Source organism: Phymastichus coffea, unplaced genomic scaffold (genome assembly GCF_024137745.1).
Source record: "Phymastichus coffea isolate CEN01 unplaced genomic scaffold, Cenicafe_Pcof_1.1 PCOF00028, whole genome shotgun sequence".
Lineage (NCBI taxonomy): Eukaryota > Metazoa > Arthropoda > Insecta > Hymenoptera > Eulophidae > Phymastichus > Phymastichus coffea.
The window spans coordinates 991,081-1,016,365 of NW_026706839.1; the positions used below are offsets into that span (position 1 = coordinate 991,081).

General features: G+C 47.0%; 3 protein-coding genes across 7 annotated transcripts; 2 read left to right on the forward strand and 1 right to left on the reverse strand.

Annotated features, from left to right (window-relative positions):
- The first annotated feature begins 789 nt into the window (after window positions 1-789).
- On the forward strand, window positions 790-4,982 carry LOC131675701 (periodic tryptophan protein 2 homolog). The gene is made up of 14 exons (XM_058954786.1): window positions 790-892; window positions 1,238-1,350; window positions 1,420-1,514; window positions 1,595-1,723; window positions 1,794-2,064; window positions 2,146-2,586; window positions 2,673-3,177; window positions 3,251-3,588; window positions 3,665-3,812; window positions 3,889-4,066; window positions 4,159-4,302; window positions 4,388-4,462; window positions 4,534-4,753; window positions 4,839-4,982. Exons 1-14 carry the CDS (start codon window positions 875-877, stop codon window positions 4,969-4,971), a joined length of 2,808 nt encoding a protein of 935 aa, XP_058810769.1. The 5' UTR covers window positions 790-874; the 3' UTR covers window positions 4,972-4,982.
- A 292-nt stretch (window positions 4,983-5,274) lies between these two features.
- On the reverse strand, window positions 5,275-8,875 carry LOC131675702 (glycine receptor subunit alpha-2). Of its 3 annotated transcripts, XM_058954788.1 has the most exons (9): window positions 8,061-8,875; window positions 7,906-7,982; window positions 7,739-7,838; window positions 7,514-7,668; window positions 7,054-7,347; window positions 6,597-6,737; window positions 6,171-6,400; window positions 5,635-5,769; window positions 5,275-5,551 (listed from the first exon to the last, which is right to left on the reverse strand). In XM_058954788.1, exons 1-9 carry the CDS (start codon window positions 8,129-8,131, stop codon window positions 5,300-5,302), a joined length of 1,455 nt encoding a protein of 484 aa, XP_058810771.1. In that variant the 5' UTR covers window positions 8,132-8,875; the 3' UTR covers window positions 5,275-5,299. The 3 variants fall into 3 exon arrangements, with proteins under 3 accessions (XP_058810771.1, XP_058810772.1, XP_058810770.1); XM_058954789.1 differs by having other exon boundaries at window positions 7,192-7,347; window positions 7,906-8,875; XM_058954787.1 differs by having other exon boundaries at window positions 7,906-8,875.
- Window positions 8,876-9,106: 231 nt separating this feature from the next.
- LOC131675740 (elongation of very long chain fatty acids protein 4-like) lies at window positions 9,107-25,209 on the forward strand. Of its 3 annotated transcripts, none has more exons than XM_058954852.1 (8): window positions 9,107-9,218; window positions 21,965-22,046; window positions 22,396-22,583; window positions 22,683-22,763; window positions 22,834-23,005; window positions 23,083-23,360; window positions 23,437-23,460; window positions 23,584-25,209. In XM_058954852.1, exons 2-8 carry the CDS (start codon window positions 21,968-21,970, stop codon window positions 23,725-23,727), a joined length of 966 nt encoding a protein of 321 aa, XP_058810835.1. In that variant the 5' UTR covers window positions 9,107-9,218; window positions 21,965-21,967; the 3' UTR covers window positions 23,728-25,209. The 3 variants fall into 3 exon arrangements, with proteins under 3 accessions (XP_058810835.1, XP_058810834.1, XP_058810836.1); XM_058954851.1 differs by lacking the exon at window positions 9,107-9,218 and adding an exon at window positions 18,968-19,780 and having other exon boundaries at window positions 23,584-25,208; XM_058954853.1 differs by lacking the exons at window positions 9,107-9,218; window positions 23,437-23,460 and adding an exon at window positions 18,997-19,780 and having other exon boundaries at window positions 23,584-25,205.
- The last annotated feature ends 76 nt before the right edge of the window (window positions 25,210-25,285 follow it).

Below are 25,285 nucleotides of genomic sequence, written 5' to 3' on the forward strand. Positions count from 1 at the left end.
AACTTTTTTTGGATTCTAATATGCCTACGTCGATACTATATTGATGTCTATATTCATTTTGTTCGTCTTGCTTTTATATTCATTTTAATGCATAAATATTAATTAAACTTTCTATAGGATAAATTAAAAGTTCAATAAACATTTAATATTTCACGGTTTGATATGAGATATAACATACTGACCACATTATTTATTGTGTAAATAAATATGCAGTCGCGTATATTGCGGATATTGATATATTATGATTAAAAAATATTATCAGTGTTTTTATTTTCCAAAGTCTGTTTTGAAATATCACCAGAACGTTTCAAAAATATGACAAAATATGTAAGTTCGAAAAACATAATATTTTTTTATAATCATATTCTTCATGATGTAAATAACACACTTCAATAGAAGTTCACAGTTGTAATTATAGTGCATTTGCTAAACTAATTTCTTATATTTTATGTAACTAAATAAAGCCGAAATCATTTTATTGCGATAATCTGCGGCCTGTATCTTTTATTGCCTACTATGTTTATTTGAAATTAAACTTTCGCATAGAGTTAAATTCAATTTCTTTATCCAGGTATCAAACGGATTTTCATTATCTAATAGTGGTGTGTACACACACATGCGTGTGCGATTATGTAACTATCATCCTTCGGCCAATAAAATCACGAATAAACTATAACTTCACTTTCCAGCCATCAGTATTCGAAAATGGCGCGAAATTCGAATGGAACCGGAAGTGATTCTACTGCTAGGCATGCATGCAGTCGCAGTCGCTCGCAGAAACGTCACAAACGTGGTCGACGATGTAAACGTCGGTGAACTTGCTCAAACACAAGCTTATTTGTATCTTTATTTTTGTTTCAACTTTAATTCTAAAATGAAATTTGCTTACAAGGTAAGGCATTAGTTAAACAGTCGCCTCACTAAATCCTTACTATCCAGTTTTGGTGTAGAGTAATTCATTTCAATTCATTATTTTGATGTGAAAATATGACGAGGATAACCTATAAATCAACAACAGTATTTACTTATTTTTTGCGAATCAAATAGTTTTAAAAAATATAATGAAAAGAAATTGTTGGAAGTTTGGTTAATTTTTTTTCGATGGATGATATTAGTTTTAAATAGGCATTATTATTTTATGAAAATAATTTCACAAACAGAATAATTTTCAAAGAAATAAATATCACAGTGCTGGTGATTTAAATTATTAATAATTTGGTGTTCATTTTTATTATAGTTCAACAATTTACTAGGTTCTGTCTATCATGAAGGAAATCTGCTTTTTACCCCTGATGCGATGTCAGTCATCAGTCCTGTGGGTAATAGAATTTCAATTTTTGATCTTAAAAAGTAAGTATCAATTTAAAAATAATTTTCATTGATATCTGATAAATATAAGCATGTACATTTTTATTCCAGTAATAAATCAGTCACATTACCCATAGAAAGTAGGTTTAATTATAATGCTATGGATTTATCACCAAATGGCTACATATTGATTGCTATCAACGAAGGTATTTAAAATTTTAATACTGTACTTACATTCAAGGTTGTGGGCATATTACACATTAATTTCTTTTTTAATTATTTTTAGAGGGTGATGCTCATGTCATAAGTATGATCAGCAAAACAGTAATCCACAAGCACAGGTTTAAAAGAAGAGTGCAGTGTGTGAAGTTTTCTCCCGATGGAAAACATTTTGCAGTTTGTAAAGAGAACAATGGTAAATTTTCAGTTAGGAAAGTATTTCGGTTAAATAACAATTGAAATAATGTTTAAATTTGTTATTTTAGTTTTTGTTTTTACTGCACCTGGATTATTAACTGGGGAGTACAATCCATTTGTTATGGAAAGAGTTTTTCATGATGCTACAAATGATGTAACATGCATGGAATGGTCATTTGATTCTAGATTATTACTTGTTGGCTCCAAAGACAACTCTACAAGAATGTACAGTCTTGACAAATGGATGAATTTCAGAAAGTATATATTTGGGAGTCATTCTGATTCTATAGTTGGATGCTTTTTTGAAAAAAAGAATTATGATGTTTCTACAATTAGCAAGTAACAAAATTTCACTGTCTTTAAATTATTTCTTAAAGTTAGTTTTAATCAGCAAATTAAATACATTTTATTTTTTTTAAGGAATGGACACCTCTGTATATGGGAATGTACAATAGAGCCGGATGATCTTGAACTTTACATACCTGATGAGAAAAAAGTGAAGATTGAGAGTGACAGCGAAGATGATATTGATGTAAATAAAATTCTAGAGCAAACAGATAAGGAAAAGAAAAACAGTGAAAAAACCTTAATGGATGAAGCTGACCAATTAGAACCAGAAGAAGGGAGAATGACCAGAAGTAAAGATAAAAAGAATAAAAAATCAAATAACCATGTCAAAAAGTTAGCATACAAAAGATTAGGAAAGCATTACTTGGCTGATGAAGTTCGTAAAGGTGACAAAGATGCTTTTTTAACTGCAGTAGCTTATCATCAGTCAACCCATATTTTAGTAGCTGGATTTAGCAATGGATCATTTTTTTTGTATGAACTGCCAGAAGTCAACTTGATTCATTCTTTAAGGTAACTTAAAAAAAAACTTAAAATGTAAATTGTTAAACAACAAATTAATCATATTTTTTATCTTTCTTCAAACATATTTTTGTCAGCATGTCAAATCAACGTATTTCATCAATATCTCTAAATGCATCAGGTGATTGGATAGCACTTGGAAGTTCAGAGTTGGGTCAGCTATTAGTTTGGGAGTGGCAAAGTGAAACTTATGCTATGAAACAGCAAGGTCACAGTACCAATATGAATGCCATCGCATACAGCCCAGATGGGCAATTTATTGTTACTGGCGGTGATGATGGGAAATTAAAACTTTGGAATACTACAAGTGGATTTTGTACAGTAACATTTCATGAACATACATCCTCAATTTCCGGAGTACAATTCAGTAGAAATCGCAAGTTTATCGTATCGTCGTCGCTGGATGGAACAATTAGAGCGTATGATTTAATGAGGTACAGAAACTTCAAAACCTTCACGTCACCTAGACCTGTACAGTTTTCATGTGTTGCCTTGGATGCGAGTGATGAATTTTTGGCTGCTGGTGGACAAGACGTTTTCGAGATCTTCTTATGGAGTGTAAAATTAGGAACATTATTAGAGGTAATTTAAAAGGAAATCAACATTATCACTTAATGCTTGGTAAAAAAATGTTCACTTTTTAATACTTTTTTAGATAATGAGTGGGCATGAAGGTCCAGTCATGAGTATAGCCTTTAATCCTAGTTCAGCTAGTACAGAATTAGCATCGGTGTCTTGGGATAACACATTAAAAATTTGGAATGCTATTGAGAATGGATCAATTCACGAAACGATAGAACTCACTGCAGATGGTCTTTTTGTAACTTATAAACCAAATGGCGAAGAAGTTGCAGTGGCGACTTTGGATGGACAAATCTCTTTCTTCGATGTCAAAACTGCAACTCAATTAAGTTCAATTGAAGGAAGAAATGACTTAGGTAGTGGAAGACTGGAAACTGATCTTATAACTGCTAAGAAGAGTTTAGAGGGAAAGTAAGACAAAATTATTGGTAACGATTTAAATTGCACATCAATAACATATTAAGTCATTTATATATTTTGATTTTAGAGCTTTCACAACGCTTTCTTATTCGGCTGATGGTAATTGCATTCTTGCCGGTGGACAGTCTAAAAATGTTTGTATTTACAACATTAAAGAATCAATCTTATTGAAGAAATTTGAAATTACGCAAAATCGATCTTTAGATGCTGTTAATGTAAGACTTTATAATAGATGATTTATTATAAATCAGCCGGTAATTTTTTTACAAAACAATTTTATCATACTCGTAGGATTTTATAAACAGACGCAAGTTGACGGAATTCGGAAATTTAGGTTTAGTTGAAGAGCGAGATGAGGGTGAAGGAGGAAACGTAGCATTACGTTTACCTGGTGCTAGAAAAGGGGATATGGCAAGCAGAAGTATAAAACCAGAAATTCGAGTGTACAGCTTACAATTTTCACCGACAGGTAACATTTTTTATTTCCAACTTCTTTTGAATTTGATTATACTAAAATTAAGCAAACAATTCATGATATAAACTTTTATTTACATTTTATAGGTCAAGCGTGGTCTGCCGCTACAACCGAAGGTCTGTTGATTTACTCTCTGGACGTCGGATTAGTGTTTGATCCATTTGAGCTTGAAATTGGAATAACCCCAATGACCGTCAAACAAACTTTAAAGAAAGGCGAATATGCGACAGGTACTACGACTAATACATTAAGTAATCATACTGTTTTCACTTGTCGGATCAGTTATTATAACCGACTTATTGTTTTATTTCATAGCAATCATGATGGCTCTCAAACTGAATGAAATGGCACTAGTACGCGAAGCTGTAGAAAGCGTGCCTCGTTCCGATAGTGAGTAAAATTTTGTTAATAATAATGTTATCTTATCGTTATCATTAATATATTTCCTTTTTTTCTTTTAGTTTCATTAACTGTAATGAGTATACCTGGAATGTACGTCGAAAGGCTCTTAAAATTTGTAGCAGCTGAGCTGGAATCTTCTTGTCACATACATTTTTATCTATCATGGATAGAAGCTATTATAACCGTTCATGGGCCGAAAGGAGAAATAATAGTACAAATGCCAACACTTTTACTGATGCAAAAGAATATGCAGAAGAAAATCGATGAATTGAGTAAAGCGTTAGTATTTTTTTCACAGATTTAGTTTGACATTACTATTAAGTTGACATGAAAATACAATTGGTCATATATATAATACTTTCAGATGCGACTACAATAAATACACAATAAGTTATCTGAAAAGACTAAGCCTCCTGAAAAGGAGAAAGAAAGCAATACAAAATCCAGAAATGGCCAGTGACAGCGAGAACAATGTAGAGCAGATGGATATAGAATAGGGATCTTTTTATTTGTTTTGTTTCGAATTGCGAAGTAATATACATAAAATAGTTTTATTATCAAATATTTGTAAATTAATTTTTATACTAAAGAATTATAGTCTGGTTGAAAACTAAAAGAGCTTCAAATACTTTTACCTACAAATCAAAAATCACAGTTTATACATTGAACTTATGCAATGTTTGCTACTGACTGAAAATCATTCTATTTTATACATAAAAAAGCGAATAGAATCGTATATTCAAGCGTGCCCCGCAAAGTCAGTTACGAGCGACGTATTCTTAGAAGGGATCGATTTATCAATAAAGTCTTGTACGTCAAGAGACGTCATCCCGTCTGATTCAACAGTAATATCGGCCAATAGAGCAAGATAAAGACAAAGAAGAGAGCCGGAAAGACAACCCGACTGTATTTATCAATTTGCTTGGCTCGATTCTTCGGCCTGCGCAGCAGAATTTCAGGATCGAACCAACTATTCTGTAGAAGATTGCGACTGCTGGCGCGTTTATTGCGTGGCTTGAATGAGTAAACTGTCTCGCAGTCCCATACGGAGACACTTCTGTCAACGATTGACAGTCGCTAAAGAGAGACAAAAAAAGATATTTGAAATGTTGATTTTAGAGAGTGGAGATTGTCTGAGAGAGCGTCCAAGAGATATTTACCGCTGGCATGCGTCGATACGAGTTTGCAGCTTCACACTCTTCTTGGTACTCGAGGTAGAGGACTTTGACGACTACGAACTCAAATAGAGCTGAGAATACAAACACCATACAGCCAGCCATCCACAGGTCCAGTGCCTGAGTGCAACGATAAGTTATATGTTTGTTTTCGCTCTTGTTATTTAGTAACTTTATATTTATTTTGAATTATTTTCAAAAGTAATTTTACTTTTTATTAATTCGAATAGACCAATAATATTAACAATTCAGCGATATGTCCTCGTCGAGAGTAACAATTAAGAAAAAAAGCTGAAGCAAGTGAACTCGAGATAAGTCGACTATGTTTCTCTAAACGAGAAAAAGATGAGCTCAATTTTTCTTGTTTTTATTGCCTTGCGAGACGCGTCAACGCTCACTCGACAGTCAATCAAGTGTGTCAAACGCTTGTCGAGAATTAGAATTGTTAATACATCCGTTTCTTGGCTCACTTCTTTGTTTTTTTTTTGTTATTTTTTTTTGCGACAAACAAAGGGACTCACTTTCACATAGGCGACCGGTGGTATGTCACTCTTCAAGCCAGTGAACATCGTCACGAGAGTGAGCATACTCGTGACGAGCAGAGCCACGCGACCTGGGATCGCATCCAAGCCTAGCCAGAAGCTGAACCACGACAACATCACCACTAAGGTCGACGGTGCGAAAGTCTGGATCAAGTGATGGCCAATTTGACGTTCGAATTGGAAGTAGACGATTAGCCGGGAGAAGTTGCCTGCAAGAACGCGCGAAACTTGGTTCAATCGATTCGACGATCTGCTCGGTAGTGGGCGAGCAATTGACGCGTTGTTTTGGTAGCCTCGGCGAAATCGCGCTGTCGACGCGTCGTCGAACGGTGCTTTACAGTGCAGAGAGAAAAAGGCAATTTGGAGGAATATGCAAGCGATTAAACAGCTATCCCTTGCGATTACCATTTTTCTCCTTAATAAAGCTGACAGACTCGTCCTTCTCCAACGGATTTTCCAGATTGTACTGCAGCAGTTTCAATTCCGGATTGACCATCACGCCGTCGGGTCCCCATTGCAAGCGTAGCTTTACGCTGTCGTACGAGACTGAAAAAATGAATGAAACGCTGCGTACTGTCGACTCGTTAAAATCCGCGAGAAGAGAGCGAGCGAGCGAGCGAGCGAGAGAGAGGGAGAGAAGGTTGTCTTATCGTAGTCGAGCATGCAGCAGCAGTCGAAAAAGCTACGAGGGTCCACCGATCGCGGGAGCGTTCACCGTTAAGCTATCGTTTTCCTTTGGCACTCGACGGACGCTCGCTAACGGCATCATCCCGCCTGCTTATGATGCTTTTCCTCTCGAAAAGTCGGGCCCACGGCTGGGATACCGTTAGCCCGACGTTTTATTCTCTCTGCCTCTCTGTACTTTCTTTCACCGCCGTGGCTACACGTAATCGAGATCGATCAACAGCGTCCCTCTCTCGCCTCGTTGAGTCAGTTGGAGCGTTGGCTGGCGCACTCGGATGACGAGAGCGGGCGCCGAAAGGTTCGCGAGCAGCCTTACAGCTCTCGATTTGCATCGGGCAGACTTGGATGTCCATCGGGTACAACTGGAACTCCATCTGGCAGGCGATGATGGCGTGCATTCGCGCGGAGTAGCGCACCGTCTTGTTCCTGTAGAGCGTCACCGACGAGTGCTTGCTGTTGAGCGTGGCGATCTCTGCAAGAAGCAAGCGAGCGAGTCGTCGAGATGCGCTCGGCCAAGTGACAAGCGGAGGTAGGCTCTCGATTTCCGCCTCTCGCGTGGTCAAACTTTCGTTCGAGTGAAATTGGCGTTGGCTCTCGCTTCGAGCAAATGTTTCTTTTTCGTTGGCGCAACGACCCACCTGACACTTTGGCGTTCAGGAAATAAGGGTCGGGTTGCCAGAGGTAATCGAAAAATTCGGGCGGCAGGGTGACGTAGTCCTCGTCGTCCTCGAAGATCTCGAGTGGCATTCTCAAACGGGACTCGGTCCAAGTTTGATAAATAAACATATCGACACTGCGCGCACACAGAAGAAAAGATCTGTTGATAGGATCGGTCGAGTGCTTCGTTGCTTTGCGTTCTTTACCGGAAATCCATGTCCTCGACGTTTATCGAGTTGATGTCGACCACGAATATGTTGAGATCCACGACGACCGGCGTTCTGCCTACGGTCGGCGGCCTTATTTCTGGAAAGCAGGCGCGCCGGATTAACGAACGGGGCGAGGGACCGGCGAACGAGACGCTGGGGCTCACCTTTCGAGTAGTGCTCGGGCAGCACCATCTTGGGCAGCGCGGTGTAGTTGTAGTCCTCGTGATGGGCGTCGTGCGAGCTGCTCGACAGAAAACAAAAGCGGTCAGAGGCTGCGGGCGCGCGGACCGGGCTTGCTTGTGGCAGTTGGGCGACGCACCCGCGCGACGATGCGAGCGACGCCGAGAGCACGAGCGCGAGCAGACGCGCGATCGCCGAGGGCCTGCTCATGGTAACATCTGCGCGCTGGCACTGAGTGTTCCCGGCGCGATGCCGCGGCTGGGCGCGCTCGCCGCCAGTTTTCGCCCATTAATCAATTGGCGCATCCAGCGGCACGGCCAAGCGACTCTTAATTGCCGTCCCGGAAGCGAGCGACAGTTTTTGCGCTCCGTTAGCCGTTCGCGATCGAGCCCCCGCCGCTCTCCGAACGACTCGACGTTCGCGAACGGGAGAAAGAAACGGAGGCACGTCAATTTGGCGAGAAATCGAGATCTCGCTCGCTCGTAAGCCATCGGCGACCGCTCGTCGAAAGTCATTCGTTCCCACGTGCGCCGCACCAGAGAGCTCATTTTCGCGGCTCGTCAGCGAAAGTGAAGCGACGAAGCTCCGCATAGTCGTACGCGTTTGCCCGTTCGCGCCCGTCGCCAGAGTCACAGCGGGACTCGGGATGCTGCGTGGACACTCGAGCTGCGGGTCGGCGATCGCGACGACGCGGCTCCGCTGCCGCTGCGGCCATCGGAGGCAATGAAATGGTGTTTTACGAGCGGCGTGCGCCGTCGACGTGGCCACGCGCGCCGACCGTTAAAAGCTAGCTCTCCGGCGGCGGGAAAGTCCGGGCGAACGGATTCCAAAGCGCAGTCGGCGCCGCCAATGTGGCGTACGAGCGAAACGCGCGAAATCGACGCGTGCCCGAGCAATTCGATCGGCTCTCGGGCGCACGGCGCTGCCGATCTGGTCCTGCGCCGCGCGCGCGCGCATTTTTTGCCGCGACCGCGAGGAACTGGTTCGCGGCCGCGCCCAGCCCGAGCGGCCGCTTTCTCGCGCGCGTCCTCGGGCGACGGGAGCGCCGTCGGCCGGTGGGGCTCGGCGAGCCTGCAAGCTCCCGTCGCTGGAGGACTCTCGCGCCCGCGCGGCCGGGCCGTATCGATCGCGGACATGGCGGCGGCTCGGCGGGAGCGCAGCTTGCGGCCAGGCCAGCCGCGGGCAGCCTCAGTCGGGCCGAGCGCGCAGGACACGCGAGTGCATCGACCCGGGCCGGAGGGGCCGGCCATGCCCGCTGCTGCGCTCCGCCGACGCTGCTAGACCACGTCGCCGAGGGGTGAGTGTGCTCCGATTGCGGCTAGGCCGCGGCCGCGGGCCTCGAGCGTCGGGCGAGCGTCGGGCGAGCGCGGCGCGGGCATCCCCCCTCGTCGGCGCCGCCGGGCGCAGGCCGCGGGCAGCGCGCACGCCGACGCGCCCACGGGACTTTTCGCCATATTTCCGAAAACGCCTGTCCCGGCTGCGCACGCAACGGCGACGCGCGACGTAGGAGGGATGTGGCGCGTGGGACGCGGGACGCTCGAGCGTTCCCTCTTGGCAACCGGGTGAAAGTCAGGTCCGGCGCTCTCGTGAAAGTATATTGGCTTTTGCATCTCTCTCTCTCTCTCTCTCTCTCTCTCTCTCTCTCTCTCTCTCTCTCTCTCGCGCCGACTGCGCGCCCGCGTTTCGGTAAACAGACCGCCTCGCGCGGAGTCTTGCGCAACGCCGTGCGCGACGCTGATCGCCCCGAAGCCACCTGGCCGTTCGCGTTTGCGTCATCGCTCGCCCCTCCTCGACCCCCCATTCTCACAGCCACCCCGGCGACACTGATTTTCCTTTTTCCCCTTTTGCCGAGTCAACGAGTCCGTTTGCGAGGATGGATGAAGCTGTCGCGCGCGAAACAAGCGTACCTCCGCGAGGCGGACAACCCGTTTCGCCGGGAGCGTTCGATCGATCGAAGCGCGCCGGCTCTTGTCGCCGTGCCGGGCGAAAAGTCGGAAACAAATTGCGGACAACGAGGCGCGACGGAGATAACGCGTCGTGCCACCACCTCCTCTCTCGGTTTATTAAAAAAAGCCACTTAACCGATAGCGGCGCGTGCAGGCCGAGCGAGCGGAAGATGTAATTTAACACTTTCACTGAAAGTGCCTTTGGGTGCAACGCTCTTTCCCTCTCTCGCGGGAGTGCCGGGTACACCGCCGACGACATCAGCGCCCAGCGAAGCAGATTTTTGTCGTTGCTTTTCTCACTCGCGGTGAATATCGATGCTCGTGGTCAATCTTATCGGCGCTGGAAAAAATCAAGTCGCACGTTCGCGCGTGCAGAAGGCGCACGGCCGAGAGAAGACGGCTTTGGAGGGGGAGGACAGCGGTACTGGTTTCGCGCGTTTTCTTTTGGGTGTCGATTAGAAACTCGTGGCGCTCGCAGGTGCAACAACCTTGGCAGAAGCCGAGCGCTCGCGGCCAAGATCAAATTTCTAATTCGCGGCGTAATAGCGAGATACGCGCGCGGCTTTTCGCTTATTAGACGCTCTACGGAGCGACAGGGGGGAAAACGCACGCGTGGCCGTGTTGCTGGTCCGCGGGCAAGGGCATGGTTTTCACGGTTCTCGTGCACTCCGAGCTGCCGAATCGATTACTTTTGCGAGCATATTGCGCGTTCTGTTTCAGTTGTAATCTCTCGATTATTTTCTTTAGATAATATGGCTGATGTTAAGAAAAAATGACAGTTCAAAAGTTATTAATGTTGAAAGGTCTCCTTTTTTACGCTAACTGCGCGTTAACATCTTGTCAACTATTGACAATTTTTTTTCTAAATGAAAAAGCTTCCTTATTTTTCAAAGTTTGCTCTACCGGTTGCGCTCATGGAATATTCAGTTAGCTTTTTTTCGCGATCTACAAGAAGCGCTTTTCCCGCGCTCAACCGATGCTACGCTACGCGTACACTCGAAAAAGTACATCGAAAAAGTGTCGTAATAATTTTCGTGAATAAACAATTATTTATAAATTATGGTTTACTATTATTAGATGTATTTTTGAAAGTGTAAATTTTCCGATGAGCACAGAAAGAGCAGTATTTAATTTGATCTTTGAAACAAGGACAGTAAAGTGGTAGTAAAGTCGTCATTTATTTTGTCGCTATTAAAATGCCATTTTATCTTTCGTAACAATGAACTTGGATTATTTTATAGATTTCCGATGAAATAACGATTAAATCGTTGCAATGCGGTGCTAAGTCTATGACAAAATTAACGATTCTTAATATCATGTATACCGTTGTAATGCGCACGAGCTCGGTCGAACCAACGAATATAGACGCTCGTATTATATTCGCATCCATATGCATTGGTCAAACGCGCGGTAAGCGTAACACTGGTATAACGTAAAAAAATTGTTAATAGCTAAAAACTATTCAGTGACATGCAAAGCTTTGTGAGAAACGACGATTTTTCGACTTTTAAGCATTAATAACTCTTGAGCCGTGCATTTTCGAGTGGGCCTTCTTCGTCTTAAAATGAGCCAGGCTGTCCAAAGAAAAAATGCGTGCCGCGCGAAGCAAAAATACATTTTTTCTACGTCCGCTCGAGCGATTGCGTTTGAAAGAGAACGCGGAACGTTCGGCAGCTTCGAATACGTCCCTCGTTGGCGCGTACGAAATCATAGCCTGCCCTCGGATCAGACGCCGCTCCTCGTCCGCCTCGAAACGAAGCCTACCGATCGATACGCTCGGCTCTTGACAATTACTGCGCTGCGCACTTTATTGTCGGCGCTCTTCTTTTTCTTTTTCCGCGCCTTCCAATGCAAAACTCGTACTTTGAGCGGTACTTGCTCTCGCAGCCATGCGTATGAAGATTCTCTCGGGCGGGACTCTCGGTGGGCGCCTTATTTTCATTTTCTTTTCACTTGGTCGAGGAAAACTAGAACGAAAGATATTCTCCAACGGCTGCGTTCTTTCACTTTGGGCCGGATTAGCGTTTAAGCGCGTCTCGCTCGCGGTGCAATTGTCGACATTTCGAATTAGAGCATAGGACATGAAAAATCAAGAACGTCCTCCCCGTTTTTTTTTCCTTTTCTTTTCGTTTGCGTTTATTTTATTTGTAACCGTTTGCTTCTGAGAATAGCCAATTAAACAAGGCAATTCAATAGTTATCTGCACGAACTAATTGCAGAGATAGTCCGCCACGATGTAAAAAATTATTGTCGACGCTCGGCTGAAAACAACCGTGGGCATTATCGGCTCTCGCTAATTGTCCGCGAAGGCGATTCACTCGAACGAACAGTACCCACACAAAGACGACCGTATCGATAAGTTAGAGAGGCCTCGCATCAAGGGGAGGGGCATCGGATCAGGCGTGATCCTAGGTCCGTGCATTTGAAAATCAGCACTCTCGGATCGTACGTGGTCCGAAGATCGTGCATTTTAAGATCAACGTGCGAGCTAGCCGATGACCGCCTCGACTATCATCTTTCTTTCAACGAAATTTCTAATGCTGCGCAAAGTGTGCTTGTCCCGCATCCGAATTGTCCAAACGAAATAATCAGCGATTTCAAATTGTCTTCGACAGTATATTCGAGGATATTAATAGCGTTATCCATCTTCTCCTAGTCCGAGTCGAAAACATTTACTTTATTATAATCAATAACTGAACCTTCTCGCTAATAATTACAGTCACACAAACTATTACACTTATATAGATATTGGAATCGTCTGTCACATTTAAAGAACAAGATCACCATCCCACCTCAACGCACACATACGAGTAGGCTGCAGAATCCTAGAAACTATTGTAAAATCTATTTTTTATCGACACATCTAACAAATAATAATTCAGTCGTATTGTCATTGCAGAGGGATACAAAAGTTGAAACCAATATTATTGTTAGAATAGCGTACTAACTTTTCCCCTTTTATAACAGGGTTATTTGCACATCAAATGTTTAATGCGTAAAAATGTGGAAGGCTCATTTTTCAACATATTTCTTCACTTTACTCTTAAAATATCACTACGACAGATATACATGAATATAACATTTTAGAGAAATTTCATTATTCAAAGTTTTGAAATTCAAATTCTTATCGCCCTAAAGGTCGCTTTGATGACAAAAAAAAGTAAAAAAATTGGCTGGTTTTGGGACACTCGATGTTGATTCAAAATAACGAACGGATCCTATTCGTGTTTTTCTACAAAAACATTTTGTCTTTTCAATTTCGAATGTCGTAAACCCTGATTTGATGCCTTTGTAAATAGATCCCAAATAATCCTATCAGTTAAGCAAAGTCTTGCAAATTGAAGAGACTTTTGAAACGATGAATTATTGAACAATAACGCAATTACCTAATGCACAGGTCAAGAAAATCGATTAACATGTACCACTATTATTATACACATTCTGGAAGATTCAACAAAGTATAAACTGCAATTTAATAAAGTCTTTTTTTTAATTATTTAAGATTGTAAAAGATTTGTTGCCTCGAAAATATATGTGTTAACAATTTTATGCTGTAATAAAAATAATGCAGCATTCCAGAAAGAGAGAGAGGGGGGGGGGGCAAGATACGTTAAAACTCCAATTGCTGTGTTAAGGGAGCATTGAGTTATCGATCGCCTAAAACTCAGCTGGTTGAGCGTTCGTCTCTCTGCCTCTCTTTTTCTCCTTCTTCCTTCTCCCCTTTTATAGTAGCTCAGATACGTTCCATCGCTTGAGCCGAGCACATCGCAGCCTAAGTGAGCCCTTTTTCTTGAGTATCTCGCATCTACGTTATGATTAATGTTCAAACTTTACCAATCAACTTGAAGTGAACTCCAAAAAACAATCAGATGAAGTGTTAACTCAACGATTTATAAGCATTCCAATTACGCGTTATTAAGAATCCGCGCTAGACCATAATAATTTTTTTAAATCAATTAGCAGGCGTTACTAGTATCGCACTCTTATGTTCATACAACAAAACCTGATAAATATAAACTAATTATCGCGGTCATTTGAATTCTATTCTCCGAATAACAAAATCAGTGAATCTAGAAACAGTCGTCGAAAATCGAGATGTGTGTCGAATGGCTTGCGCATCGAAAACTGAATCGATTCGTCTGCTTAATTTTCTGAAAATAGAAAGAAGCATTTCAATAAGTTTTCGTAATTAGGAATTACGTGAGTGTCCAACGAAACCTGTAAACGCAAGTCATGTATGCAGAGTCAAAACTGCAAATCAAAAACCACCTTTTTTTCATCTTAGCTTTTCAAACTAAACGAAAATGTTAACGTATTCGATCATTGCAACATCAGTAATGCGAAAGTATCGCTTACCTCTCAAATTTGAAAGGGCAATTCGCAACGGCAACAGGGCTCTGAACCGATCCTAAAAAATTCTCCCTTAATAAATGAAAAACCGCTCACTGTCATTCATTGCTCTAAACATAATGAAACAAGAAAAAATATTCCTCGTTAAGCACGATTGCATCGTTCAATACAATCCAATGAGGGGAGATGTGAAAAAAACTCATTCGGCAGTAGCTTGATATGCAAGGCTTCGCGATGCCTGGTAAATTTTGTGCCGTGAAGGAGCTAGCGATACTTCCGCTTGACTACGACGAACGATCACTCGTGCGCTTATTGAATCATCCCTTTCCACGAGCAAGAATAACGGAGACATCTAAGTGGTTAGAACGATGCGACTCGAATGATTGGGGCTATTCCCCTTTTGAATATTGTATGCCCCAATCGTAACGGCAAATATATAACCACGTGTGCACATCAAAGCGTTCAGTTAATGACAATATTTTGCATCAATAGTTGCTGCATGGTTTCGCAAGAGAACGATGAGATCGTTATAGGATTTCTATTGTGATTTTTTTCACTGGTAGAGTAGGACGCGTTTTCGCAAATAAACAATCATTTCAACTGATAAAATACATGTATGCATTTATTACTTGATCTCTCCCATCTTAATCAATTGCCGCTAAAAAGGTTAATTTGAAAAATGTTTGAGCTCATACGACTGATCTGATGACCCCCCCCCCCCTCTCCATGGTATAAGGTATCTCTAGCTTCACGTAAACGAGCATCCGCGTCATTAGCTCGGCGTTCCGCAAGGATACAATCGTTTGGAAAGTGCGCTGGCCTCTCACCGCCGAACGACCGTGAGCTCTATTGTCTGTTGACCAACGTACAATGGGACAAAGAGAGAAAGAGAAAGAGAGAGAGAGAGAGAGAGATACAAGGGATGGCTCAGCGGGCAAAGTGCTTTGACCTTGGCTTCGGATGCGCGCTCGGGTAACATCCGAGGGAACGGTGGTTGTGTTCGGAGCTTGTTCGTGCGGTCGAGCCTCGCTCCGAATCGTATCACGCCAATTAGACGGGGCAAGGTCGTCCGGCAGGACGCGCCTTCTCGCGTAACAACGGCGGGCGTAGCGCCTTCAATGGATATATATATATATATATATATATATATACGCTTGTCCCATCGGCACAGGCGAGCGAATGAAAGTACAAACGCGTCTGCATCAACGCGGAGAAATTGCAGCGGCGCGCTCGCTTTCGTTGCCCACGCGTTCGCCCAGCTGCACGCGATCCGTTGATTACAGCCGCGCGGCCGACGTAATGCGTACGCGCCAGCGTGGTTTCACCGTCAGGGATGAGCTGCCGTCGGAAAATCGATCTTCCAGCTCGATCACGCGACTCGTTCGACGACCGATCGCGCGGACATACTTGGCTATATACATAACTTTGAGAATCGCTGCGCAAATGCCTTGCGGCGTGCCTAATGAACGCGGAAACCCGGGCATTGTCAATCGAGGACGAGGCTCGTTCGTCCCGGCCACAGGGAGACGACGACGACGACGAGTGTCAGCGAGTGTCGTGCGCGCGGCACGGTTCGTCGATCGCGAAAGCGAAACTTGATAATCCGGAGGAAAGCCGCGCGCGGCCACGGCCCCTTTCCAACGGCACTTGCACTTCCGACGAGAGCTCGGCGGCCCCGCGGCCCCGCGGCCCGTCCGATCCGGAGATGCGCTCTCGGGTCGGACGAATGTCGGTTGGCTGCTCGTCCTCGCGTCGTGAGAAAAGAAGCGGCCACCGCGTCGTATCCGCAATGATATTCCTCTTGTCGTCCTCTCTCTCGGAGAGGCACTGCCGGAAAGAAAGACCAGGCCTCATCGGTGTCAACAAAATGCAATTTCGACAGAGATCGCCGTACGCGCGCGGGAGACAGTTGCGCCAGCGACAACGAATTATGCAAATGAGCCTCGCGCCGCTCGTCGATCGACGCCGAGTTTCATTGTCGGCCGCGACGTTCGGCCCGCGGTTTCGGAAAATAATTATCCGCAGCCGTCTCGGTGTCGAAGCTGCGCGCGTACGATCGCCCCGTCTCGCGGCTCGCCCGTTACGCAAATTACGACGAAACGAGAACTAAACCGGTGCGCGCTCGCGACGACGAGTTACGAAAGTGTCGTCTCGGGTCAAATGTTTGCCGTGTGCAAATGTATGCCGCGTCAGCTCCGCGGGCTCGCCGCGAAGTTTATTTGGCTTGTTCGTCCGCGCGCGTGCATAGGCACGTTCTCGCCCGCTGCCCGGCTATTACCTAATCCGTCGGCCGTCGCGTTTCGCACCTCGACTCACGTCCCCGAAGAAGAGCCGTGCAGCGAGCCGCTTTATCCCCGGGAGATCGGCTCGCGCAATTAGTCTCGCGTATCTCTGGCGAATTTCAAGCGCGGCAAAGCGAGGGCAAAATCCACCGGAGCGCGCGTGTTCACCCGTCGTCGCGGGGGGGGGGGGGGGGGAGGCAATTCATTCGCTAGCGGTGAATGCCATTAGCAGATGCCGATTGCACCGTTAACGCCTCCGGAGAAATTAGAGTCACGCGAGAGATACAGCCAGACGATTGTCAAGCGTTTTAAACCCAATTCAGGCTGTCTCTTTATGTCTTTACGACGACTGCCCCTCCCGCCGCCCCCGTCGAAGCCAGTGCCGCGAATCTCCGCGGAGCTTTTTTGCTGGGAGGCGCAAGGTCGTTGATCTTGAATGCGGAGAAAAAGAAACATTAAAACGAGGTCGCTATACGCCCGAGGTGACGAAAAAAAAAATTTTCATTCGTTACGCCACGCGCTCCGACACCTTTGCCGCGCGATTACACTTCCTCCGCGTGGAGCCGGTCCGAATGAATCACTCGCTGTGCAGTTGAGCCAATCCATCGTGTGTTCGATTGCACGAACAGCTGTGACGACGACAAGTGACGCGTGGTCGATCGCGAATGAAATATTTGCCGCTCGACGAATTCGCTCGGCACGCGAATATTTTTAAGCCTGAGAACGAACCGTGAGAAAAGCCGCGTTAGTCGTTAATCGCTTACTCGCAATAATCGGTATCGCGCAGACGGCCCGGACGAACGGGAACGAAAGGGAAATCGACGTCCAAAAATCATGTGGCAATTAATGAAAACGAAATGCTTACTTGGTACGCAGAAGCGGTGAAAGAGAGCGAGAAGAGACGCTCGAGCCGGCAGTGTATATATGTATATTAAAGAGCTTATACCCGAACGAGCTGCGAACAAGCGATTGCTCGCGCGGCATTCGGGCGCTCGTAAAAACGAACGAACGAACGAACGAACGGGAGCCGCGGAGAGAAAACTTACTTTCTTATTGGTTCGGATCTAGCGGGGGACTTTGGTTGCGCGCTGGGCCACTTTTCGAGAGTAGGTCTACGAAGGAATGGACCACGTATAAAAGGGACTGAGAGCGCGCGACACATGAAAGTTTCGCTGGAGGCACTACGGCGCGCCGTCGTTCTCCGGCTCGTTACCGTAGCCGGCTATTTTTCTTTCGAGGGGACCACACCGGAGCCGCGCGATCGCTCGCGGCTCTTCGCGACAATGTTTTCGGCGGCGAGCGTACACCCCTGCGACTTACGCAAAACGCGCGTGTCCCCGAGTGAAAGCCGCCTCTTACGCTCTTTTTCTTTCTTTCTCTCTTCGCATACGAGTACGCGAGCCAACGGACCTTCCGTCGAAGCGCATCGAAAAACGTTGACACGCTCGCGGGGTAGGCTGAACGAGCGAAAAACCGTTCGATCAGCCCCCCTCCCCACCGCCCTTACCGCGCGTCGAACGATAAATCACCGATGTACGAGACCCAATGGACGTATTGCGCGCACGAGAAACGTTTGCATTTAACACTTTCAAGATTTTAAGGTCGTTGCTGGGAGAACTGTTAGTCGACGGCGCCGACTCTCTGTGTGGCTCGTGTATGACCTATCGAAAATTTTTAGAGCAATCAGTGGACTCAACTGTCTGCCGTCTCTCTCTCTCTCTCTCTCATGCGCGCGCGCTCTTTTTGTACCTGTTGCCTACTCGAAACTTAAGAGTCGCCTGGCGAAAATCATACGGGATATGGATTTTTTTTTCTCGCAAAGATTGCCATGGTCCAACGATGATTTACTATTTTCTTATCGACTTTCGATGACACACACGCACACACAGTCGGTCTATTCTGATGGTTTATAGAACGATGTGGATTTTGAGGACGACCATTGAACTGATTAACTTGAAACGCGTAGCAGACGCATTTTCGACCTTAAATTCAAATTATTTTTTTTTCCTTGTAACGATATTCTTTTGGTGTGAATCGATGATCCCCTTGATACGATATAAATATGCATTCGCAAAACGAAAGCGCGTTTATCCAAGTTCTATTTCAGAACATCTTTTGAGATGATGTCCTAGATATCCCAGATATCGTGTAGCTTTGAATGGGCTCATTAAAATCGACACACATGTGTCTCCATTTTATTCTAGTACGTTTGGACAATTGGAATTTTGTAAGAAAGCCATTTGAAGAGGAACACTCGATAAATTTGGCAATCAGTTCAAGTTTACATATCGTCCGTCAGGCAAATTGAAAGAAATATTCTTGCCGTGAAATTCAGGATTGCGAAGAAAAAGTGGCTTCGGATAAATACAAACTTATGAAATCGGGAATAGCAAAGACAGAAGCGAAGCACTGCAATTTACCGAGGCATTAAAAAAAATATAAAATCCAGAACATCAGGCAGAGTTCACCGTTACAATTCAATAACTCCAAATCATCTCGCACCTGACGAAAAAAAAAACTGCTAACACCAGCGCGTACTCATTTCTATTATTCGGCGCAGTGTAAGGAAAGTATAACATAGCCGTTGGAAAGTCGTCAAAAATGTCATTCATCTGCAAAAGATGAGCGAACGGCTCGTTGCTCAAAAGGTAAGAAAAAAAAAGCGAAGAAGAAGAAGAAGAAGAAGAAGGAGGAGGAACGCTGCGGTCAGCTAAACAGAAGTAACGAGGTCAGAAGTGTTCTCGATCGAGGTGTACAAAGTGCAGGCATAATCGAAAAGGAAAATAAAATAATGATAATTCGAGCGAAAGAGAGAGACGGCAGTGTCGAAAGAGTCGCGTTCCCTCTCCGCGCGTCGAAGCTCGACGTTGATGCGGAACGTGTGTGGGGATAAACCCCACTGTGGCAGGCTTTTGGCCCGGTTAGCCGCCTACCACGGCAGCCACGGCCTGGACCAAAGTTATAAAGCACACCTGACGCGCGAACCAGCCGCTGGCACTTGGTAGTCCGACGCGCTCGGTGCCGCCTCGCACGCAACTCAGTCGATCTTAGTCCGCGGGCCATGCGAGTCGCTGCTCACCCGTGCCCTTTCCTATCTTAACTCTTCTTCTTCTTCTTCTTCCTTCTCCTCCTCCTCCTCCTCCTCCTCCTCCTTCTCGTCGTTCTCGTCCCGAGCCGAGGTCGTGCGCGAACGCGAGTGTCCAAGTGCGACCGACTCATCTCCGTTTTTCGCGCGCGCGCGCGCTCACCGCGAGACAACAGGACTTGCTTTCGTCCATAAGGTAAGAGACGCGACGTCGATGTCGTCGCCGATGACGACGCGCTTTCAGCGACATTTTTCTTCCTTCTCTCGCGACGCTCGTGATTAATCGAATGGGAAAGCGGGTTAATGCTGCTGGCTTACTTGGCTGCGCGACAATTGAGGCTGAAAATTAGGCTTTTTCTCTCTCTCGTTCCTTCTTGTTTTCGCGCTTTACGTTTACGAGAGCTTTGCCCCGTGCTCGCGATTATCCCGCTGCGTCGAGCGAGGCTAATGCCGTCTATAAGTGCCGGCAATTTTCGACCGACGCGTACGTAGATAAATTTGACGGTCGACTAATGCGTTGTTGTTTCTTTTCATTCCAACTTGCAGATAAAAAGTTGGGCCGATCGGCCACGCCGCTGCAGTCGGATACTCAACTTTTTCACCCGAGCGGCAAACACGTAGGTGGAAATTTGGCTTTACGGAACCGATGCGAGCGTTCGCCTTTCCTCGATTGCGATCCGCTCGCAGTCGAAATTAAGGCGATCCTCGGCGAAAGACGCTCCGATCGAAAGCCTATTTTCTAAACGGCCGCTAAGCTAACGGGCGCGTCGTTTCCCGCTGACACACATCCGCCGCGCGAGCTTTCCAAATTTGCAACGCGGTCGGAGCAACGAATTCCGTCGAATTCGCTTTTCCGCGAGACCACCTGCGCCTCGGCTAGCGTCCGCGCGATAAAGATGCCGACTTTATTGATAGACGCGAGCCGCGTTGTAATGAGTTTGCGAACAGCCGTAAATAATCGAAGCGCGGCCGGCAAACGCGCGTCCGCGCAGGAAATTCTCTTGAGGTGAAAATCGTCGTAAAAACAAAGCGCAAAAATGCTCTCGAGCGCGTGAAAGTCTAAATGTTTATAAAATTCAAATGTCAGGCGCTGTAAAAGTCAGAGCGTAAGCACTTACTCTCGGCGCGCATGGAATTTGATTTATTTAGGAGAGAGAGAGAGAGAGAGAGAGAGAGAGAGAGAGAGAGGGAGAGAGCAATCGTTGTTCTATTTAAGCAAGTGTCTCGTAAAAATTTACGCGGCTGTAACGGATAACGGCGCCTTCCAAATCTGCATATTTTGTTTTTCTTCTCTTCTTTCTTTTTTAAGGACGTTCAATAAAAACTCGCAGAATAGCAGTGCTAGCAAAAAAAGGGAAAGAGTAGCGTGGCGCATTTGAATTGGAATGAGACTGGCGAGCGCCGCGCGCGTCGCACGGCCGCGTTGTCTCGCGGATGTTGCGAAGCGACAAGGCGCCGAAGGGCGGCGGGCCGAGCTTCGGCAATTTCCGCATTGGCCGTCGGCGACGACGCGAAAAAGCTCGTCGTCCTTTCACTCGGGCGCCGCCGAGCGCGCGAAGCGTGAACGGACGATCGTGCCAGGCTGCCCCCGGTCCCCGAATCGGCCGCGAGCAGGCCAGGTTTCACCGCGATCGCGGCGGAGATCGTTGAACGCGGGATGAACATCCGCCAGCGGAACTCTCGCTCTCGGCGGGATCCTCGCTCCCTCTCCTCGGCCGACCAGGCTGCGAACACAAAACGCGCCACGCCGATGCTTCGGAAAGAGCCTCTCGTGCGAGCATCAATTTGCACTTTCTCTCCCGCGCAACGGGCACCGAGAGGAAAAGATATACGAGCGAGAGAGAAGTGGAAGGCGGCGAGCGCCTCGGCAGGTCGCGGCCGTTTCCGCGAGTGAAACTGCAAGCGCCGGCCGATTAACGCCGATGAAAGTCGAGCAAAATTTTTATTTTTTCCATCCGCTTCGCTCGGCTCGCGTGGAAGTTATTTGCGCTCGCGGTAGCCCGTCGAGACGGCGAAGCTCTCCCGGAGGGTCCAGCCGGGCGACGTCGAACTGCGAACGCGGAGCGGCGAAAGCAGGCCGATCGAGTCTCGTTCGCCGCCCGGAGAAATTGCGCTCGCGCCTGCGAAATATTCCATTATTACCTAACCGAAAAATTCCGAAGCTCGCGACTGGTTAGTCCGGCGGCGCGAAAGCGAAAGTCACCCTGCGCGGAAACGAGCCGAGCCTCGCGGCCAAAAGACGCGGAATCGCGCGTCCCGAGCTAGCGCCGCGGGAAGAAACGAGTGGCCAGTGGCCCGCGGCTCTTGCGCTCGTCCCGCGACGTGACGCGGCGCCGAGGAAGGGCCGCTCGGGCCACAAGGCTGATGCACTCTCTTGCAGGCAATGGCGGGCCTCATCGACTCCACGGCCGCTTTCATCAACGACGCCTACGACTATTACCTGTGGACGCTGTCGTTGGCCGGTAAGTTGTGCAATTACTTTGGCCGCGCGTCGCCGTTATCGGGCTCGCGCGGTCCGCCGACGGCGGCGCCGCGCCGGAAGCGCGCCGGCTTCATTGCCGCGCGCACGCGTCGACCTTTACCGGCCGCGGCTTTCCTCGTGGCGGCGACGCGCGAACAATCGGCCCACCCGTGGATAATTAGTTGGGCCGTCGCGTGTAGCTGTGAATTAGCCGCCTCGCGGGCGCGCCAACGAGACGATCGCGCGGCATCCTTCGGGTGCATTGTCTCGGCCGGCGCGCGATTCGAAAGGAGAAAGCGCGGCACGGCGCAGCGCAGAAGGTAATCGGCGGCTGCTCGAATGCGAACCAGACGAGCGAACGAGAGGATGGCTGCTGGTCGACTCGCCGCGGCCCACGCTGCTCTACACCGCTCTCTACCTGTTCATCGTGTGGTCGGGCCCGAAGCTGATGAGGCACCGCAAGGCGTTCAAGCTGACCTGGGCGCTGGTGCCCTACAACCTGGCCATGGCTGCCCTCAACCTCTACATCGCCGTCGAGGTGAGGGGGCGCGACGCTCGGCGCGACGCTCGGCGCCACGCTGTGGCCCCAGCCTCTCCGTCCGTCTGTCCGTCTGTCCGTCTGTCCGTCTGTTTACAGCTGTTCGTGGCGTCGACGAAGCTGCGCTACAGCTACGTCTGCCAGCCGATCAGGCACATCACGAGGCCGGAGGAGTTGCAGGTAAGCGCGGGCGCCTTTCAGAGTCGCCGGCGTCTCTGTGCTGCTCACCGTCTCTGTGCCTGCTCGCTAGATCGCCAACGCCGTCTGGTGGTACTACTTCAGCAAGCTGCTCGAGTTCTGCGACACCTTCTTCTTCATCCTGCGCAAGAAGGAGAACCAGCTGAGCTTCCTGCACGTCTATCACCACTCGACCATGTTCTCGCTCTGGTGGATCGGAATCAAGTGGGTGCCGAGCGGCTCCAGTAAGTAGCTCGACCGGCGAGCCGCGGCGCGCGCGCCCACGCCTCCAAGCTCCTCATCGCCGCTCGGCTTCTCGCAGCGTTCCTGCCAGCCATGGTCAACAGCTTCATCCACGTGCTGATGTACACCTACTACGGCCTGGCGGCCTTGGGCCCGACCGTGGCCAGATATCTCTGGTGGAAGAAGTACTTGACGATACTGCAGCTCATCCAGTTCACCACCGCGCTCGTCCTCGGCATCAACGGCATCAAGAACGGCTGCGACTTTCCACTCTGGATGCAGTATGCCCTTGTCATCTACATGCTCTCCTTCATCGTCCTCTTCGGGAACTTCTATGCCAAAGCCTACATTGCTAAGGTAATTCCCGGTGTTGCGCTTGTCCGTGCGCTCGGCGCTGTGCTTAATCGGTCTCTTTCGATTCACGCTTGCGAAGGACAAGAAGCCCGGAGACGATCAAGTAAGTCGCGCGTCGCGCTCGACCGTCCCACCGCCTCGACGACGCTCGATCGCCGAACGCTCATTTCATTTAAACTGCTCGCGAGCACATTAACCGACGCGCCACCGCCGACTTGCATTGCAGGGTAAACAGGCGTACGCAGCCAAGCAACTGCAGAAGCAGCAGGCGAGGCAGGCGAGACTGCTCAACGGCAAGCAGCCCAACGGCAACTTGGCCAACGGTCTGGCCAACGGCCACACGAACGGCGCCACGAAGAAGGTGCAGTGATCGGCTCTCGCGCGCCGACGGATCTTACAACTCGCGCAGCGTCGGAGGCCCGACCTTCGCACGCGACGTCTCTGTAATAGCGTTTACATGATAATTATTCGCAGGAAGCTCAATGCGGGGGAGGGGGGATATATGTCATATACACGATTACGATATAAACATGTATGAACGACGTTACGCGCGTGCTGCTGCCGAGGGCGAAGTGCAAATCTTTGCGACGACGCTGCGTGATTCCAGCGCTCCGGAGCGTGCTCTCGTTTCTCTTCAACGACACTTATCCGCGCTCAATCAAAATGCCGGACCAGAGATTTGTACTTGCCAATGTTACTTTGCAAACCGGGGGTCATGACGTTGCAAGCCGATTCTACTACCTTTATTTATAAATTATTGCATTATTGTTCTATAAGTTTACGAGGAGTGAGCAACAACGACAGCAGCAAAAGGACACTGGGTGGGTACATTGCTTCTCTTTTGCCGAACAAAGCGCTGTTCTGATTTCGAGTTGTTTGTCCGCAAGAGAACGCGATGATTTGACGTTGTCTTGGGCGGCCACTCGCATTGTAATTTCACGCGGTTTTCGCCGAGAAAGTTTTTAATTTTTCTACATGCTACGTAACTTCCACTTGAGTACGTATTAGCAGTATATATATATACACACACATACGTACGTACGCAGTATGCATAAGTAAAATATATGTGCATATACATATATACATTCGTTCGCTAGATTTTATACATACGACGTACAAAATTTGATAAGTTCATTTTTAACCGACAAACGATTGTTATTGATTCTTGTTTGATGTTTTTAAACAGTACGAGAAACCGATTATATTGTATACAGCGTGCAATTGATTTCACAACGTTATATACATACATACAAACACACTCGCACACATTTACAATGAAAAAAGAAAAACTTAGCGAAATTAACTAGAGCTGCTATGACAAAAGTGTGTGATAGGGATACATTCAGGTTAGCGTGACGTATATATGTGTTGACAGAGCGAAAGTTATGAACACAAATTAATAATAATTGTGCATCGCGAGATACAATCTGCCATTTATTTTCAAACGTACGCGCAAAGCAAACAAAAAGGAAAAATCAAATGGTGAGAGGAGAAATGAAGAAATTTTCGCACACACACGGTTGCGATTGACAAAGAATGTTTATTGAACCAATAGAATTGATTTTAGGTAGAGGAAGAGTAAACTGCGGTCAATTAAATTCAATTGAAATGCGCCTTGCACGTGCGTGCACACACGATGCACTTTACAGACGGTGTAGTTCTTCTGGTGTCGATCTTATAGTCATCCATCGTTTTCGGTCTCTGCGAGTCAAGTTTTTGTCATTCCATTAGTTTCCGTTTGTTTCTATTACTTCTTTTTCCTCTGAGTCGTGGGTAATTCAAGTACTATCGGTACGTTATTCGATATCACAATGTAATGAATATGACTATCAATTGTTATAAAATGTCATTGCTGAGCAATGTTTTATTAGTAAAAAAAACCATGCGTTTGTACTTATTTCACCTATCTGCGATGCTCTCTAGTCGAA